The sequence below is a fragment of the Chenopodium quinoa genome, unplaced genomic scaffold, assembly GCF_001683475.1.
Source record: "Chenopodium quinoa cultivar QQ74 unplaced genomic scaffold, ASM168347v1, whole genome shotgun sequence".
Lineage (NCBI taxonomy): Eukaryota > Viridiplantae > Streptophyta > Magnoliopsida > Caryophyllales > Amaranthaceae > Chenopodium > Chenopodium quinoa.
The window spans coordinates 2,690,299-2,708,967 of NW_018743292.1; the positions used below are offsets into that span (position 1 = coordinate 2,690,299).

At 35.1% G+C, this 18,669-nt stretch overlaps 1 protein-coding gene across 1 annotated transcript; it reads left to right on the plus strand.

The window, feature by feature from the left end:
• The first annotated feature begins 5,253 nt into the window (after window positions 1-5,253).
• LOC110736375 (sister chromatid cohesion 1 protein 4-like) lies at window positions 5,254-18,530 on the plus strand. Its single transcript, XM_021916583.1, has 15 exons — window positions 5,254-5,999; window positions 9,271-9,532; window positions 9,713-9,810; window positions 9,954-10,003; window positions 10,965-11,023; window positions 11,645-11,759; window positions 11,938-12,721; window positions 12,829-13,239; window positions 13,390-13,534; window positions 13,997-14,133; window positions 14,969-16,101; window positions 17,044-17,077; window positions 17,454-17,562; window positions 17,866-17,995; window positions 18,117-18,530. Exons 1-15 carry the CDS (start codon window positions 5,876-5,878, stop codon window positions 18,213-18,215), a joined length of 3,690 nt encoding a protein of 1,229 aa, XP_021772275.1. The 5' UTR covers window positions 5,254-5,875; the 3' UTR covers window positions 18,216-18,530.
• Window positions 18,531-18,669: the final 139 nt, after the last annotated feature.

An 18,669-nucleotide genomic window follows, 5' to 3' on the forward strand; every position in this document is an offset into this window, starting at 1 on the left:
GATTTCTGACTATCTGAGACATGGAATTAAACCCTGTTTACATAATCTGAAGGATCTTCTTGTGGCAAATTGTTGGTGTCATTATTAATAGATGCGTTATATTATTGGGCTAAAGGAGTACAATATACTTTGAATGAGTGATGTCTTTCCTGAAAATCTTAATGGTATGATGTTAAATTATACTCAGTGTAAATAGGTCCACCATCGATGTTGGGTTGGTCCGACAATGATGTCCAAATCAAATTGTTGAATGATATGAAGAATTGAAAGTGGATTATATCTATTATCACACGTGATACATTGGCATGAAAAAGCTCGTATTTTGAGTGTTATTATATTTTCTTGATTTTTACTTATCTAATTTTATCTAAAATTATTAGGTCTTATTAAAACTTATTTACTTGTAATTTGAATTTGGATAGTCCTTATTAAAACTTTTTTTTTCATGAACTGAATTTATATGAACTTATTAGACTTGAAAATAACTGAAAATAAAGTCAATTAAACAAGTTCTTAATTCATACCTTTTAAAAAGTTTAAGCAAACTCTTATAAATAGTGTCTGGATAATTAAACCCCTGAGGATGTTTGTTCTATTATTTGCCCTCATTAATATTAATTGACTTTTTTTTTAGACTTTTAATGTGTGCAGACATTTATACCCTTGAAAATATTTCTATACATATTGATCCTCGTTAATGCTACAAACAAGGCAACAACTAAATTTGTGACATAAAGTCAATCCAAAAGAGCTCCCCGTACATGACTAGTTATGGCGCACGCCACTGGCGGAGCTAGCCAGGGGCAAGGAGACAATTGTCCCTCCACTTTAGAAAAAGAAAAATCATTAGCAATTATGTTTAGTATAATAGATAAGAGAACAAGGTGGTTTAGTGGTTAAAAGGTTTATAAGTAGGGGTGTACATAAAAAGGACCGGACCTGAAAACCGACCTGACCCGGACCTGTTTGGACCGGACCTGACCCGGACCTGTAGATTCAGGTCCGGTCCCGGTCCTTGAAAATCAAGGTTCCCGGTCCCGGTCCGGATCAGGTCCAAACCCGGGGTTTTCAGGTCTGGACCTGAAACCCGGTAAAAATGCCTTTTTTATTAAAAAAAAAAAATCCAAATTTCAAAACAAGTCTGTTCATTTTTGTAACCCACTTACCCACTAACCCTAACTCACTCCTCACTCACGCACTCTCTCTCTCAGCCGACACCGACACCACACCAACACTCACTCCCTCACGCAGCAGATCTGCACAGACACCAGTCGCCACCGCCCAGACACCAGTCGCCACCACCCACCAGACCAGCAGCACGGAAACCTCTACACGCTGCATCAGCCAGACTACCATCTTCGTCCACCTGCACGAACTCCTTCACGGTGGGATTTGTAAGTTCTTTTTTTTTTAATTAAATCGAATTATATTTGAATTGGATATTTTTTTAATTTGAAATGTTGAATTAAATGTGAGGCATTCATATGTTTATTCATGTTTCAATTGCTAATAATGATTGTTTGATGTTTGCATGTTGAAATTCTGTTTTTTAGTTCATTTTTTTCGAATTCATGTTTTTTTTTTGAGTTTTTTATTTATTTAAAGTAACTGTTTTTGAATTTTTTTAGTTCAATTGTTTCGAATTCATGTTGAATTTTGGTTTCTTTCGATTTGTGAGTTTAAAATCTGTTTATATTGTGAATTTGCTGGGAGTAGATTGATAAATCAGGGAAATGCGCAGGTTGGACGAGGGGAAAAGGAAGGTTTCATAGCTGTTGTCATCTAATTTCTCTCTTTAGTTGTTGGTGTGTTATGTCTTTCGTATGACTGTGTCATTAGTGGTAATTCCCCTAAGTGACTTTGATCACATGTTTAAGGACTAATGTATTTGTAATATTTGTGGTACTCTCTTTTCATGTACTCAGTTGTTGTATTTCATGTTTATTGTATGAACTGTGTTCTAGTGTTGTGCACTTGTGCTGTGATGCTTGTTCTATTTTTGGTACTCTGTTGTTTCTTATTTGCAATTTTTTTTTGTTAACTTTTTAATATTAAAGTGCCCTTCTAATTAATTAATTAACTCAAACTAAAGCCAAATTAGTTATTAATTTTTTGTTAACACATTCCTTTGAAAATTTATCTAACTTTGTCTAAAGACCAGAAAGGAAGTTAATTGGGAAATGAATCATTTCAGAACTTATGAAATGTTCAGTTACAAAATATTCGTTTCATTATTTTGGCTACTCTACTTGTTGTATAACTTATGGAACAGTTTAAAATCTGTTTATATTTTCAGAATATATGCAATGTAGTATTCTGTGAATTTTTGTAAATTTGTTGGACAGTGTACTAATCAAATGTAATTTAATGAATTATTTGTTATATTTGAGACTTAGAGATTTTATGTAGTTTTTGTTATTGATATTTTTAGGTTTTATGTAAACAAGTCCATAAACAGGTCTATAAACATGTCCAACAGGTTATTTATTTTCTTTTTTAAAAAAAAACACACAAAATAGGTCTGTTCAGGTCTGGACCTGACCCGGACCTGATTGCTCAGGTCTGGACCTGACCCGGACCTGCTGAATCAGGTCCGGTCCCCGGTCCTCAAAATTGGTTGATTCAGGTCCCGGTCCTAACAGGCCCGGTCCGGTTTTGGACCGGTGTACACCCCTATTTATAAGTGTTCTCTAATGTAATGGGCTCAATCCCTTTATCTATCATTTTTAAATGTGTATGTTTTATTATGCTATTCATTTTAGCCAAAAACAAGCGTCTTATTGCAATGCTAAGGATAGGGATGTCTTGACTCTCGGGTATTAACCTGTTAATTCCAGGCTTGATAAGAAATTTGCGAGTTTAAGCTCAAATTAGGTTTAATTGACCTTTTAAATTGCTTCTTCGAGTTTTTATGTTGTTTGTTAAACAAACTCAGCTAACGTGTAGAACATTAAAATTCGAGTTGAACTTGATCAAATGCAATAAATATATAAAAATGAATATAATTGGATTTAATTGAACAAAGGATATGAGCTTATTTAGTCAAGACTCAGTAACACAATTTTATGATTTTTGGGAAAGTTAACACAAACTCATTTGAATGCAAAGTTATACTCCCTCCGTCCCATAATACTTGACACAGTTCTCATTTTCGTCTTTCCCACAATACTTGACATGTTATTAAATATGGAATGAAACCATTAAAAAAAAATATTTTCACTCTCCTCACCTACCCCACTCCCACCCCATTTGTAGTTTTCTTGTAATATTAAAATACAAGGAGAATCTTTTATACAATAAACAAATGTTTTAAATAGACCCAGTTGTAATTTTCTTAAACTACGTGTCCACCGTACCCCAACGTCCGAAGTATTGTGGGACGGAGGAGTACAAATTTAGGCCCTGTTCTTTGAGTTTTTGGCCAGAGCAGAGCATATTTCAGCAGAGCTAGTGTCAGCATAGTAGATTTGAGTCAGCCAATAAGGGCTGAGCAGAGCATATTTCAGTAGAGTGGAGCAACTCTAAAGAACAGGGCCTTAGAAGTCAATTTCAATATATGTATACACATAGGTATATGTGAATACTGCATTATATACATTTTTCCTTTTTCTGATGCAGCTAACATCACATTATTTATTTGCTAATAGACAATGCATTGATTATAAACTACCACGATGAGCATAGCGCAGTGATTGGATGGCTAAGGGTTTTTGTTTATGAAGATTAAAAAAAAAAAAAAAAAAAAACCATTAATTGTGTTTCCAAATGCTATGAAATATTAATATTATTGATTATTAGTGATATTCATGATATATAATATAGCATAATAAAATTTTGTGGAGGGTAACGTTTGGTAATTTGTTCATTTTATGCACCTTTTTAGTGTTCATTGCTTGGTAGATAATTTGTTTGGTTATGTAGTTCAGTATGTCACAGTGTAGGTTTTATTTGTACTTTTCTAAATACTAGGGCAGCTAATGGGCCATAGCTAGCCTCGCTTTGGCCTTATATTACAAATTTAGTTATTGACAACATAATGAGAGAAGATATATAAACAAATATATTTAGAGGTGTAAATGTCCACACATTATTTTTAAGAGTTAAAAAAAAAAGTAATTATCATTAGTGAGGGAAAATAAGAAAATAGACATTTTTGATGGTGTAATTGTCCAAACACTATTCATTTAAAAAACTTGTACATATTAATTAGGGTATATATGTAAATACACATTTTGAAGGGTATAATTGGCATAACACTATTCATAAGAGTAATCTTATAGTTTTTATAAGGTAAGGATAAGTAGAAGTGATACATGTGTAGAGTACATGAAAACTTTTATTGTCCAGGATTATGGGAAACATTTATGGAGAAAATTGCAATTATAGGCTTATATACAGTTATCAAATCTACAAGTACAACTGTTTAGGAGGTTGACACAAAATTATCGTTTTGTCGTTAAACTTGAGAATGTTAGTTTGTAAGTGACGTAGGTGGTGAATAGTGTTAATCAAATGTACATTCACCAATGATTATATGGGGAAATTGGAAAAATTTATATCAGTTATAAGATCGATATGTCAAATTGTCAATACTAATCAATGTCTTGGGTTTACATCAAAATTTTTGATTGCAACTATTATAAAAATAGTACGATTATCATATGTTAATTGACAGCCTTATCAGCTACTTAAACCATATCGTGATAAGAATTTGATAAGTGATAACACATGAATTCAGATAAATATCCATTACATATTTACCTTACACAATTTGAAATATTCTGACTACATTTATACATAATAATCGTAACAATTTTTTTACTTTAAACTCTCTACTAACATTTATACATTAAAATTAAAATAACAACATTTTTTTTTACTTTAAACTTTTAATCAAACCAAATCTCCCTCCACTTCAAGTCTCCAACCAACAATTATTGTCTTCTCATTTTACACTAAAAAGTACACTTATTAAAAGTTCCAATTTTTAAATTAAAAATCAAAACTTAGAAACAATTAAATTCATGGCGCTTAATTGAAAATTTGCTCCAAAATTTCAAACCAATTACAAATCTAAAACTTAAATTTTGTACCTTAAAAAATCACAGCGCGCATTCTTCCTTCAATCTCAACCGTCAATTACAACCCAAATCTTAATACGCAACCAAATCAACGGTGATCTATTAAGATAACTTTTAACTCCAATTTTCCTTTTTTTATTAGATTCTCTCTCTCTATCTCTTACTTACTTAAAGTTTCTTTCCCCTTTTTTTATTTTTCTTCACTTTCTCTCTCTTCGACATTTTCTCTCTCTTCTACTTTGTCGTCGAAAACTCCCTCCTTTTTCGATCTCGATTTTCAGTCCTCTAAATTCTCAACTTTTCAACTTAATTCATAAATTATACTTCAAATTTCAACTGAAATCTGAAAATTGAGCTTGGTTTTGGTACTTTATCAGTTGAATTTGTTGTATAATTTGAACTCTTGGAGTTAGGGATTGGGCAAATTTAGTTCAATTTGTTGCTGGTTTTTGGTTGAATTTGATGGAATTGATCAATTTTGATGTTATTTTGTGGAGGGGAAAGGTTTTTATGGTAGCTCGGTGAATTACAGGATTTGTTAGTTTGAGGAATTTGCATGGTGTTTGTGAGATTCTGTAGTTTTTTCAGTTACTGGAGTTAGGGTTTCGGTGAATTAGCTTAGTTAATTGTTCAATTTATCGGGTTTTATCGGTGTCGAAGTTTTAGCTTAATTTAGCAAATTCTAGGGTTTTGCTGAATTTGGAGAATTATCAAGTGAATTAATGATTTTTCTAGGATTCGGTTACTTGAAGTTGATGAATTAGGGTTTTTGAAGTGGTTGAAGAAGAATAAAAATGTTTTATTCGCAGTTTATATTGGCCAAGAAAGGGCCTTTGGGGACTATCTGGATTGCAGCTCATCTGGAACGAAAGCTTCGGAAGAATCAAGTTGCTGATACTGATATTGGCGTCTCTGTTGGTCAGTTCAATCTATTATTTTATCAGTTTGCTTCTAATTTAAGAGTTTGAAATTTTTATATACAACTGGTTGTTTATGTTCGTTATATTTGGTAGTTATTGAATTTTATGGTATATTATATGTTAGTAATTGATAGTATTAATTGTTTTACCCCCAAAGGAAACATCCTGGCAATGAATTGGATCTTTTGAAGTTTTATTAATTTTCTTTCCATCTTTTTGAAGCTAAATTAGCTTTGGGCATCTGCTGCTCTATTATAATAGCGGTTGAATGTGTGTAGGATGTCCCACACAAAATAACAGGCTGATGATTGATTGTGTGATGTAATTTTCCTAAATTGGTGGAATTCGAAACCGGGTCTATAATAGTTTGGATGGAGGAGGGACGGCATGTCTAATTTTATGGGAACTATAGACAAAGAAATAGCTTCGACTGTTCTAATTAAGGTCTTACCCTGCTTTTTTCTGACATTGATGGTATTCGATTTTAATTAGAGTGAAGAAAAAACCTTTATTGTTCCGTGTAACAAATTTTCAATTTTGAGCCCTATGAAAATATGACTATTTGAACTTGCAGATGATCTTATAAGAAGTTTTTTTCTTTCTTTTGGTTGAAGCTGTGAAGGATGAGATAAGGTTTTTTGGCTCTCTAAGTGGAGAATTAAGAAGGATATGATTAGGAAGTCTTGTTATTAGAAGAATAATTTGGGGATGGAAATTACCAACCAAGTAAGGAAAGCTTTTTTGAAATGTGTATAAATAAGACGTCATGTCTCAACTTTGCAATGATAAGAAGGGAATTCAATTCAGTCATGATTCCAATTGGAATGACAGTTTGAGGATCGTTATTATAGTCAATGTAGATTGTTTACAGTTGTCACGAGCTGCGCTGCCTGGTTTTGTGGCCACTGTAAGTTCAAACACCGTTATTAAGTCACCCTGCTATGCCAGGTTGCAGCAGCTGATTCTTGTTTCCTTGATGATGAATATTACATGGTTTTAGAGGTTACAGATGATGTAAGGTTACTTAATCCCTTGGTGGAATATTTGTGTTAATATATTAAATTCCTAGGTCAATAATATTTAGGCCATATGGGGTGGAAAAGATTTGGCTGTGCATGTTGGGACATATTTGCCTTTTTTTTTTTGGGAAATTCTCTTTGATAACACTATATTTTTTTAATTTTCTCAGTGGTCAACTGTAAATTTTTTAATTATCTTTGATAAACTTTAATTAGTTATAATAATCAAATGGTGACATTAATCATATTTATATGCAATTATAAGCTTAACCAGTTAACCATGGTTAAGTTTTATAATAATAATAATAAAAAAAAACCCACCCACTCCCCACCACAGCCCAGCCACCCTAGCCATTACCCCTCCACTACTGGCGCCTGGCCACTGTTTCCTGCCGGCGCCCAAACTTTCCCCTGCCGGCCAACCCCTACCCCCAATTTCTTGAACGTCCCTTCCCCTTCCCCTACCAGCCCTCCAAACCGCCCTAACTCAATAAATTCCAAGAATTTCACCTTCAAATTCAACAAATTTGAGTTGTCTCCCTTTTAAATTCCAACAAATTTCGCCCAATTCTATTTTAGAAAATGATTTAATCATCGATTAAAAATCCCCTAGTTTAGTTAAGGCAGAACCCTATCGGCGGCGCAAATTTGATAGCACTGAAGAAGAAAATGGGTTTGATGGTGAGCTCGCAAGCTGGGTGGTGAAGCGCATATGTTTTGAGTAAAGAGGCGGTGAGGGGTGCTAACCTTGTACTAGCAGCTTTATCAGGGAATTTCTCTTGCGGGTCGGAAGGCGGCGGGGGAAAGAGGGGGATACTGGTACCGCAGAAAAAGAGGGTGGAGGAAGAAGAGTGAAGGTGGCAATTTGGTGATCACGATGATGAGAAGTTGATGATGATGATCACGATGAATAAGAGGAGAGTGAAGGTGATGATCATGATTTGGTGGCAGGGGAAAGATGATGAGGAGTTGGTGTTTGAGTAAGGATATTTTAGGAATTTGAGTGTATAGTGAGGATATTTAAGAAATTTCTATTTTTTATTTTAAAAAAAAATTAACCATCGTTAAACATTTAATAAATTGTTTCATTAAGTTAACCACTGAATAATTATAACTAATTAAAGTTTACCAAGGATTATAAGAATTTTTATAATTCACCACTGAGAAAGTTAAAAAATACATCGTTACGAAAGAGAATTTCCCTTTTTTTTCATCAGTAAATATATGGCTGAGATTTTTTGGTTAATTGCAACTAGAAATTGTGTAGTGGTAGGTCTTGATTGTTTGCCATTTTGTGCCTAAAATACTGTTTTGAACATGAATGCTACCCTGTACATTATAAAATTAATAGAGGTTTGTTTTATCCTTGTATTTTTGTTTTGCATACCACTCATTTATAATATTATGTACGATTGAAGGAAGTTTAAGTAAATTTAATTGTTCAGCCAACATTTCCCAGAGAACTTGCATAGGGACTAAGGATGTGGGTTGGCTAGTCCTATTAATTCTAAATTTCCTGGTTATATTGAAGTGTATTATTTGATAGAAGGGTCGTTTTGGTCACTCTTTTACTTAATTTTGTGCTTGGTTGCAAGAAAAATATTTTGTTAATTAGTGTTTCATGTTGCCATAGGGTGAGACTGTTAAACTGGGGAGGCTATTGTTGCTTCTTTGATTCTTTAGGGGTTTGTCTCAATTTGGTCATTTTTTTGTTGATAAATCTAACATGGCAATCCTAGATTTATTTGCAATTCCCCTCGCTGTCTTTTCTTTAAGTACATAAGGAGGCTGTTGTTGCATTATTTGATGCTTCTATCTAAGGCTCGTGTTTGCTTAACAACATTGCACCTGGGTTTGGCAATGCACACTGCAGTATACATGCAAAGTTTCAAGTTTTCCTGCGTTTATTCACTACTACTGTATATAATATATTTCAGATGGCTAAAACACCCTTATGACTGTTATGATTTGTATGCCTAAACTTCCTATATCATAGGATGGATAGAGTATTTCAACGCTTTTTACGCATATTTTTCTTTTTTTTTTGTTTTGTCCCCCCCCCCTCCTTTTTCCGTTGCTTAGATTGTAATAAGTGTCAAGTGTAGTAAATTCCAAAAAAGTGAACCTAAGGCGTGAATCTGGCTGATAATAATTATTTCAGATCTTTAATTGCTATGATCTGGCAAGTTTAACCCTTTCTAATTTTTTTCGTGATGTTTTGCTCATTTTACCTCCTTTCTGGTATTACAGATTCAATACTGTTCCCAGAAGTACCAATTGCTCTCCGGTTGTCTAGCCATTTGCTACTTGGTGTTGTTAGGATATATTCAAAGAAAGTCAACTATCTCTTTGACGATTGCAGTGACGCCTTGCTTAAAGTCAAGCAAGCATTTCGCTCTACAGCAGTTGATTTACCTCCTGAACAGTCTAAAGCACCATACCATTCTATTACTTTGCCAGAGACCTTTGATCTTGATGATTTTGAGTTGCCTGACAATGATATATTTCAGGGGTTGGTTTCTATTGTTAATTTGTATTCCATCATTGAATCATCTACTTGTAGTAGGTTGATTTTCTGTTTTTGTTCTTTTGGGGGTTTTTTGAGGGGAGGGGGGAGTGCGCAAGAAATAAATTTTATATTGTAATTAGTTGATACTTTGGCTAGAATTTAACAATTAGTCATACTTTACAGCAACTTTGTTGATCATCATGTTAGTACAAGAGAACAAATTACTCTCCAGGACAATATGGAGGGTGTGACTTTTACAACATCACAATTTGGACCTGATGGTCAGTATCCTTCTCTTGGTTTAGAAACTAAATTTTCTTCAGAATATTGTTCTTCTTTATTTATTTATTTATTATTTTATTTATTTTTAAATTTATTAGCATGTTTTATTTGTCATAATTCATTCAGTTTAGCTGTGTTACAGAGCGTTTTGGTGATGGTGATGCATCGCAGATTGGTTTAGACCTTGATGAGGTAATTACATGCTCATCTCTTTATTTGCTTACATTACTAATTTGACTCTGATTTGAAGTTGACTATTAATTTTTTTCCAATTAGATACGTCGCTAAACATGAATTTATTGGTTTGAATATAACATATTCATGGCCTTTCAATAATGGCATTGTTTAGTTCACTTGGGTTATTGTTGGTTTAGTTGCAGCACTTATTCTATACTTGGAATCTAAGTTTCACTGAGCTCTTTCTTATTCTCATTAAGAGAGAAGGGCTAAGAAAGGGAGAACGGTAAGGGATGGCAATTAGGAGAAGGGTGGGTGGTGGGGAGGAGCTACATTTGGCACATGCTGAACTATTTTACAAGTCATATATGGGACAATTATACTATTTGTGTGTATCTATGAGTCCTGAGAATAGGGGAGTAGAGGAAGGGAATGGAGTAATTGTAAATCAGGATCTATTTATTACAAGGAAGAGCATTTTGGAAGGCAGTTGCTGTATCGATTAGGTTGAGACTGACAAAGCTATTGAGTCTTCTGAAGATGGGAGTTACACTCATTTAGTAAATGCTGATTTGATTAAATATTTAAGTTCTTTGGAATCCTTGCAGAGTTGCCGTACCTTTAATTTACAAGCACTTAAAATGCAATTGTTTCCTGGGTGGATGGGGAGTGATGCTCTTAAGGTATTTGTTCACGGGTAAATTATATTCAGGAACTGGGAATGAAAAACAGGAATATGCTGGATTCACGACTCGTGAGTTATGGCTTGTAAAGAACAAGGTGATGATATTGGTGATTATTCCCTAAGTGATGGAAATTAGTTTCAAAAGCATATATTGGATCTTTATATTGTAAGGCTAGAACTTTAGGATGTATAGGACTTATGGGAATTTCCGTATTAGCTATCATATGCTTGGCTTGATAGAGTTTATTTTGGTCTTTTGTGCTCTCTAACCGAATACTGCTCCACATGCAGGAATTATTTATGGACAAGGGAGATGCTGCAGGAACAAGTGGAATTTTGGTTGAGACAGAGTAAGAGATTCAATGTGCATTTATGCTATCATCCACTTGCATTAAGATTATGCTGAATAATAATTTTAATAGTCAATTTAATTTTCCCATACTAATGGTAAATGCTGATGATTTTGAAAGCATTTGGAGCTTGGGATGTGGATAAGTTTATTGTATTAACTTGTGCTTAAGCTGATAATATTGTTTTTAGGAGATTGTGGAAGTCATATAAGTACACCAAAACTTGTTTCTTCTCTTCTTTATTCCTTCATCCTATGTGTAAATGATGTTTTTTTTACCATAGACACAATGTCATATGCCTCCCAGTACAGTGCCACCAAGGGAGTGGGGTGGGTGAGAGTATTAGTATTAAGTGTTATTGATATGTTTGTATGCTATTTTTAGTTCCTAGATTGTTATTGACAAGAGAGACTAGATGGAAGTCTTCCTTTCTGTATGTTGTGTCCCTCTTGGCAGATTGATCTTTTTGCTTATTTACATTCTATATGTTGCTTAGGATTGTGAGAGTTTTGGACGAAGGTTCTTTTTTCTTTTTAAATTTTAAAATATTTTTAAATTTTTTTTTGGTGGTTTCGACCTTTTCTTCAGTTCGCCTAATTTTTGTTATGTCTTTGATTCCAGTGCTGGTCCTCAGGAATCCACAAAAGAATCTTCACCTTTCAAAGATGATGATGACCATAATGAGGGGATTTCCGATCCTCCGTTGGCTTCAAATACTAATAATTATATTATCCAGGTTAGGTTTCTGCTTCACCCATTCTGTTAGTCTTCTTTAACTCTTTTTTTGGGGATTGGAGACCTTTGTAATTGTTTGTCTGGTAAGACAGGGTTCCTTTATTGTGTACTCACATTCATGCTTGTATGTTCAAGAAAAAGTGAATTCCTTTAGATTGCTTATATTGTTAAATATCCAGGCACCTTCAACTCCAGGATTAACAGAAGAGCCAAACTTACCTAGCGCTAAAGAGGAAATACAGGTCAGTGATGATCATATGGATGAGGCTGCAAAAGAAACTGCTTCAAGTCCTGTGGAGCCCTCTGATGTAGGTGGCACTGAGCTCCATTCTAACGGGAATGTTCATTCTATGAATGAGCTGGATGATGAAAAAGAGAAAACACTTGGAACTGAAACCATGGAATTCATATCCTCTGGCTTACCTCAGCCTGCTACCTTTGATAAGCACACAGAGGCAACCAATGGTCAGGATGATGCGGAGAATCAAATAATCATAGCTGCTGACGTGGAATCCAGAGGATGCTGTGATGTTGATGAAATAGGTACAATTGCGACTGCTGTGCCAGTGCCTGAAGATGGCCTGGAGGCTCAAGGTTGTGAATCCTATGCTGGCTGCAGCAAAACTGATCTTAATGGGATTGACAATCATCATCCACTACATGATTGTGAAGCAGAATATAATAAATCATTTGTTGGTCCTGCTGTTCTTGGTACCGTTGACGTTGTTACTAGTGCTTCTGAACATCAAAATTTTCTAAACCTGAAAAATGCTGAGACGTCTGAATCCAACATTGATGAAAAGTCATCAGGCTTTGCTACTCCAGTGCTTCAGGCGTGTAGTACCAAAGTCCTTAATGCTTGTGGCTCCAAGCTCCCTGGTCAAGAAGATGGGCTGAACTCAGCTGTGATCTCTGAAAGGGAAGATGCAACTGATGTTGCTGGGATTTCTACAACTGACAGAGGTTTGTTAGTCTTGGGTTTTAGTAATTTCTTAGGGACTGTTTATTATAAGTTGGTAACTGATTCATTGGCTTTTCAAAGTTCTTGGCTCACATATTCCATGCAACAGATGTAGAGGAACCAACTTCAAAGGCAGACCAGATAGCTCATGGAGTTACGTGTGCCACTGACAGTAACATAGGAGAGCAGTCAGACAACCTGATCGCAGAAGAAAATCATATCGAAAAAGAGAATAACTTACAAATTTCTGATTTCCCACCTACTGAAGTGTTGCTTTCGATGCCGAATTTGCCTGCTGGCGTATCTGGCAACATTTTTGTTGACTCTACTCCTGGTAATGAATTTTTTGCAAAGGATGATGATATTGATGAAAACGTCTTATCTGGGAGGAAAAGAAGTTTTGCCGAGAGTACTTTGACAATACAGAGCCTTAATTCAGTTGAGTCTTCTGGTGGAGCTCAGTCAAAAGGAACTGTGGAATCAGTTCCCGATGACAATGACCTTTTATCTTCGATATTAGGTATTGAACTTTTATCCTTGGAAATCTATTGATGACTAGCAGTTACTTTATGGACTATTTTTGTGATTTTTATACTTGGCATTAACTCCTCGAGATTTTTGCTGGCTGATCTGAGTGTTTATTTATTTGGCTGTGAAAATTTTCTCACAGTAGGTAGAAGGTCTACAACATTCATAATGAAGCCTACTCCGCCCATTCCTGATACAGTTCGGGCAAAGCGCCAGCAGACTGCAGCCCGCTCTCTTACTCACAAGCGGAAAGTGCTTGTGGATGATTCTACAGTACTGCACGGCGAGTAAGTTCTGATTTTCTTGCACGTTTTTGTGCTTGCTTGATGTTGGATTTTTTCTTTGAGATTCATCTATACCCAGATATATGTCAGACTTTGTAGTAGTGCTTATTGGGAGAAAATTTCTTCAAACCTAAAGTAGGTAAATATTTAGGAGTTCTATAATGTGATATCTGGCTTTTATCATCTGCAGTCATTCTGTAGTGTTATCTGCTGTTATTTGGCTTTAATTTGTGGGATTGTATTGTAATTTGTATCAACTCATTCCTAGGATTTCTTTGGAGCATAAAAGCGTGCATATTTTTACTTTGGGAATGTATTTTATGGGTTTACTTTGACACTAGGCTTTATTATGTTTGTCGGTCTTCTATAGTAAAGGCTATCATCTGTCTTCTATACTTCTTGTTAATGGTAATGCCTTTTATTTTTCACGTTTAAGTTTCTGAACACTGATTGCTATTTTCTCAGCACAATAAGGCAGCAACTAACAGATACTGAAGATATACGCCGTGTGAGGAAGAAGGCTCCGTGTACGAAACTTGAAGTTTGGATGCTTCAGAAACAGTTTTTAGAGGACGGGGTTTTCACTGAACCTGTATTTACAGGTAAATAATAAGAAAACAATTATTTGTTGCTCTACTATAATGAAAGTATGGTTTGGATTGTTGAACTTATTGCTATCATTTGTGTGATCTAAGAATTATTATGCAGAATTACATCAGTAGATAGTTTTGTGCTCTGTTGAACTTATTTGTGCTTTTTTATGCTGGAAAATTGGGAAGTGTGAACTTTTCCCACAAAGAGGAGGAAGTAACTTACTCTACCTTTGGAATTTGGAACTGTCGCAGGGAAACAATACATCATGTGACCAAACAGTGAAAATTTAACTTGTCACATAGCTTAAATATTACCTGTCAGAAACAAGTCATAATAGGGAAGTAAGGGGATATTTGCAATTTGCACTGCCACCTAAGGTCTAATATTATGATTAATTTGTGTTGGTCTCTCTTGTCTTTTCTTCTCTTTTTTCTGTGTTGATGCTGTTAGTTGGCATGGTGAAATTGTTTAACATGGTACTGTAGGTGTATGACAGTATTAGTACCCTTCTGTAATGCTTATAGATTCTGATTATTATATGGTTCTTATCTCTTTGTATGTGTGTCCTTTTGCAATGCTTGTAGGCTTATTGTTAATATAGTTTACGTCTATGTTAGTTTCGATTGGCAATTTAGGACTACTTTTTTCTGTGAACATGTGGTATCTGCTTGTTTCTTTCTTGTAATAGATCAATTTTGTTTTTGAAGTTTGCTAGTTTCTAGCCCATGTTTCAACTTATACTGCACCCAATTGGCCAATTCTGGTGGAAACTATCTGTTGGCTTGTGTGTTAAGTCTTCATCAAGAGATTGCTTAATATGTCTGGATGCTTGTTTTGCTTCAGGAATGTTCCCTGTATTGAGATCATTGGATGATGAAGCAATTGATTTAAATGGAATCACAATTTATCGTGATGAAGGAACTAAAGGAGCAAGTGAGGCAGACATCAGTATTAAGTCAGTACGTGGTGAGGAAACTGAAGATTTGGGAACTGTTGTACCTTCTAATGCTGACATCTCAAGGTCAAAGCTTGATGAGGAAACTGAGCCCATGGGGACTCTTGTTCCATCTATTGCTGCAGGTGAGGGTGGCGGGATTCTGTTGGAGACTTCATTTGAACAAGAATCGGCATCCGTTGTAGATGGTAGTTCTATGCTTAAGGAGGTAGAGATTGTAGTTAATGAGGTCACAAAACAGATGTCTCCGCATGACGTTTCTGTAGAAAAGGCCGATATGAAGGTTGATGATGTGAGATCTCCAGTTGGTGGTGAAGCAATTCATTCTGTTACTTTAGAAGCTGTGCCAGTGTCTGCTCCTGATGTTAATTGTAAATCAACGGAAGATACTATAGATTGTTCACCATCGCTAAATAAATCGAGTGATGTAATTATTCCTATGCATATCGATGCGTCAGGCGAAGTACTCGATCAGAGGTGTGCTGCAGACTGTACAATTGGAGATGCTTCTACAGCAGAGGGAGTTTCTGGATCAGGTATACGAGATATAGGGGTGGATGTTGGGGTCTCTGGGAATGTTGATTTAGACGAGAGGTCAGGCGGTGAACATTTGATGGAAAAAAGGGAAGGTGTTGATTCCAGTATAGAGATGAGGGATTTCCAGGATACTTGCTCTTTGGCTGTTCAAAATTCCACCGTCTCCGAGTCTTTAGCCCTTGAAGACACGGCTTGCCTGATTTCGGACCAAGCTGTTGACAATAGTCATCCAGATGAGCTTGGGACTACAAACAAGAATGATACCTCTGGTTCAGGTCTAAAAGTTGATGGTAGTTGCCTATCTTCAAATATTATTTGTGAGGATGTGAAAGTGGATTTATCACATTCAGTAGAAGCTGATTTAAGCTCTCGAGTTACAACATCAAATGAGAGGGAGGGCCTACAATATTGGGAAGCTGACCTAAATATAGTCACTGACTCTACTTCCATTCCTTCTGAGTATATTGACACCGGAAACAATGCTGTAAGTGTTTTTTAAGTCAACTTTTATCCTTAATATGAAGAAGCTGAATGCATGTTTTTTGTTTGTTTAATGGACATTGGAATTGGATTGGGGCTCATCATCTGATGGTATCTGCTTATCACTTTATTTGTACTCTAAATGGTCTGTTTTCAGGGTACTTTTCCCTTGCTGCTGTTTGTTTATGCTTTCATAATGCATGTGCAGGGACATTCGACTTAAGGCATAATTGAATTCAATTTAAATCAGTCATTTGTGATTATTCAAGAATTCAAAATCAGTGTTTTGCTTCATTGCTTGTTTGCTTTTAAAGAAAATTTGTGGCGATTAAGAATCATATGATAAAATTAGTATGATGAGATGTCTTTCATATCAAAAATTTATCAAAAAAGGGTAGTTTATATATTTCTTCTTTTGTTTGTTTTTTAATTTCTGCTTTGAAATTGTGTTGCTAGTCTACTGTCTACATCAGAAGATTAAAAAGCCATGGCAAGGGAAAGAATTGGAATTTAGTTGCGTAGTTTGTGCATTGTCGTTAGTGCTTAATAGCAACAAGGTCCATTTAGGTAGCACTTGAAGCATGGTCGGTTTGTTAAATACTCTTATGGAAAAAGAAAACCTTAATTAAATGCACTTTAGATTTTAATGCAATTACTTGGCCAATTGTATAGCATTGTTTTTTAATAGATGTAGCATTGCGTAATTTAATATGTAGCAAATATGTTTTAGAAGGGACAACATGTTTGTATCTGCTTTTGTATATATAAAAGATTAGTGAATTTGAATTACCTATGCATAAAATTTTCATTATCTATTTGAAACAGGGTACTTACTACCTAGATGTTATATGCCCACGTGAAGTTCTTTTTTATATTTTACTATATTTTTTTTTTCTTTTAAGGAGTTACTAAGATTATTATTATTATGTTTGCCTTTATGATGCAGGAGTTTGGGACGGATGCCATTGAGCATGATACAGGTTGGATGTTCTTTTCTTGTATTTTTGTTAGTTAACCTTAACCATAATTGTAAATGGCTGTTTTTATGTTTACATTTATTGTGATATGTAAACAAGCAGATGTGATATCTTATATTTTGGATTTAAGGTTGGTGTGCAGCTGAGCTTCATAAAGCCTGCCTTTGGTTGTTTATGTTTATTTATAGTTGGCCCTAACTAGCTTTTTTCTTTTTTAAATTATTTTTTTAATGTTGAACTCCATACCCCAACCCCAACCCCAAATCACTTTGGGATTAAGGCTTTGTTATTGTTCTTCAAATCTATATTCCAACCATTGTTGGCACTGAACAGATTTTATAGGTAAAAATAATGATCTATTTTGCTCTTGGCCAATCAGACTTCTTGAATGTTGATGATGATGATGTTGCTGAAGACTATGAAAGTGATATGCCTAATCCAGAAGAGAAACGCATTCTAGACAACAGTGGCTGGTCTTCTCGTACCAGGTGTGTGTTCATTTTTTATTTTATTTTATATATAAATATAAAATGTGACATGGGGTGGGGGAGTGGGTGTTTTTGCTGTGATGCTCAAATTAGGGTGGATATTGAATTTAGCAAACATATAAGCTACTTGGTCTAAAGATGACAGGAATTTCAGCTTGATTCAGATCTAAACTCAAAAGCTGAGTTGGGCGGAAATGAAATGTATATTGACAGACATTGGTCTAAACTCAAAACCTGAATCTAAAAGGTTGTTTTTTGACCCTGGTATGTTTAACTCTGATATGTTTTGTTTTGTCTTGTCAGAGCTGTTGCCAACTATCTTCAAGTCTTGTTTGAAAAGGAATCTGATCAAGCCAAGAAGGCTATCTCCTTGGACAGCCTGTTGGTTGGGAAAACTCGTAAAGAAGCATCGAGAATGTTTTTTGAGACACTGGTACGTCAACTAGCATATTATAAGGTTGAACGGAGATAAAACTCTGTTAGTAAGAAACTATCAAATTATTTGACATGATTTTACGTGATGGAAAATGAATGCTTTTGGTGATGTTTTACAGGTCCTCAAAACTAAGGATTACGTACAAGCAGAGCAGGAGACTGCTTTCTACGACATTAAAATAAATCCTAGAGGAAAGCTCCTGAAATCAGAATTCTGATCCCAAACACACAGGAAGGTAGATTGGTGAATAGCCGTGTAGTTCTAGTTAGTTGACGTAGCTTAGCTTTTGGGGCCATTGATCTCCCATAATTTATTCTTTGTCTAAGTTATGCTTTTTACTTTAATATTTTTGGGCGATTAGTAGGTTAACAAGGAGGCTGAGGGCTGGGAAATTGTTAAGGTTTTAGCACATGTATCATGGGTAGGCATTGTAGAATGTCTTGTAATGTTAATCCTGCAATAATATTTGTATATATGATATATATGTAAAATCGATAATCATGCAATTTGAGATATTTTATTGATAACCTAATGTTCACGTTTCCATAAATGACTGCGTTTCACGTCCCCCTTATTTACGCCATCTTCTGAGGACCTAAAAACTTTCTTCGGGGTTGATACTGCACTAGTTTTTATCCTTATGACAGCAATGTTTATGTAGATTTCACAAC

Excerpts from the sequence above, each read along its gene's own strand:
- LOC110736375 (XM_021916583.1), top strand. The coding sequence starts at position 5,876 with ATGTTTTATTCGCAGTTTATATTGGCCAAGAAAGGGCCTTTGGGGACT. Across the intron at positions 9,533-9,712 it reads GACAATGATATATTTCAGGG|CAACTTTGTTGATCATCATG; the intron begins GTTGGTTTCTAT and ends CATACTTTACAG. Across the intron at positions 11,024-11,644 it reads GGAATTTTGGTTGAGACAGA|TGCTGGTCCTCAGGAATCCA; the intron begins GTAAGAGATTCA and ends CTTTGATTCCAG.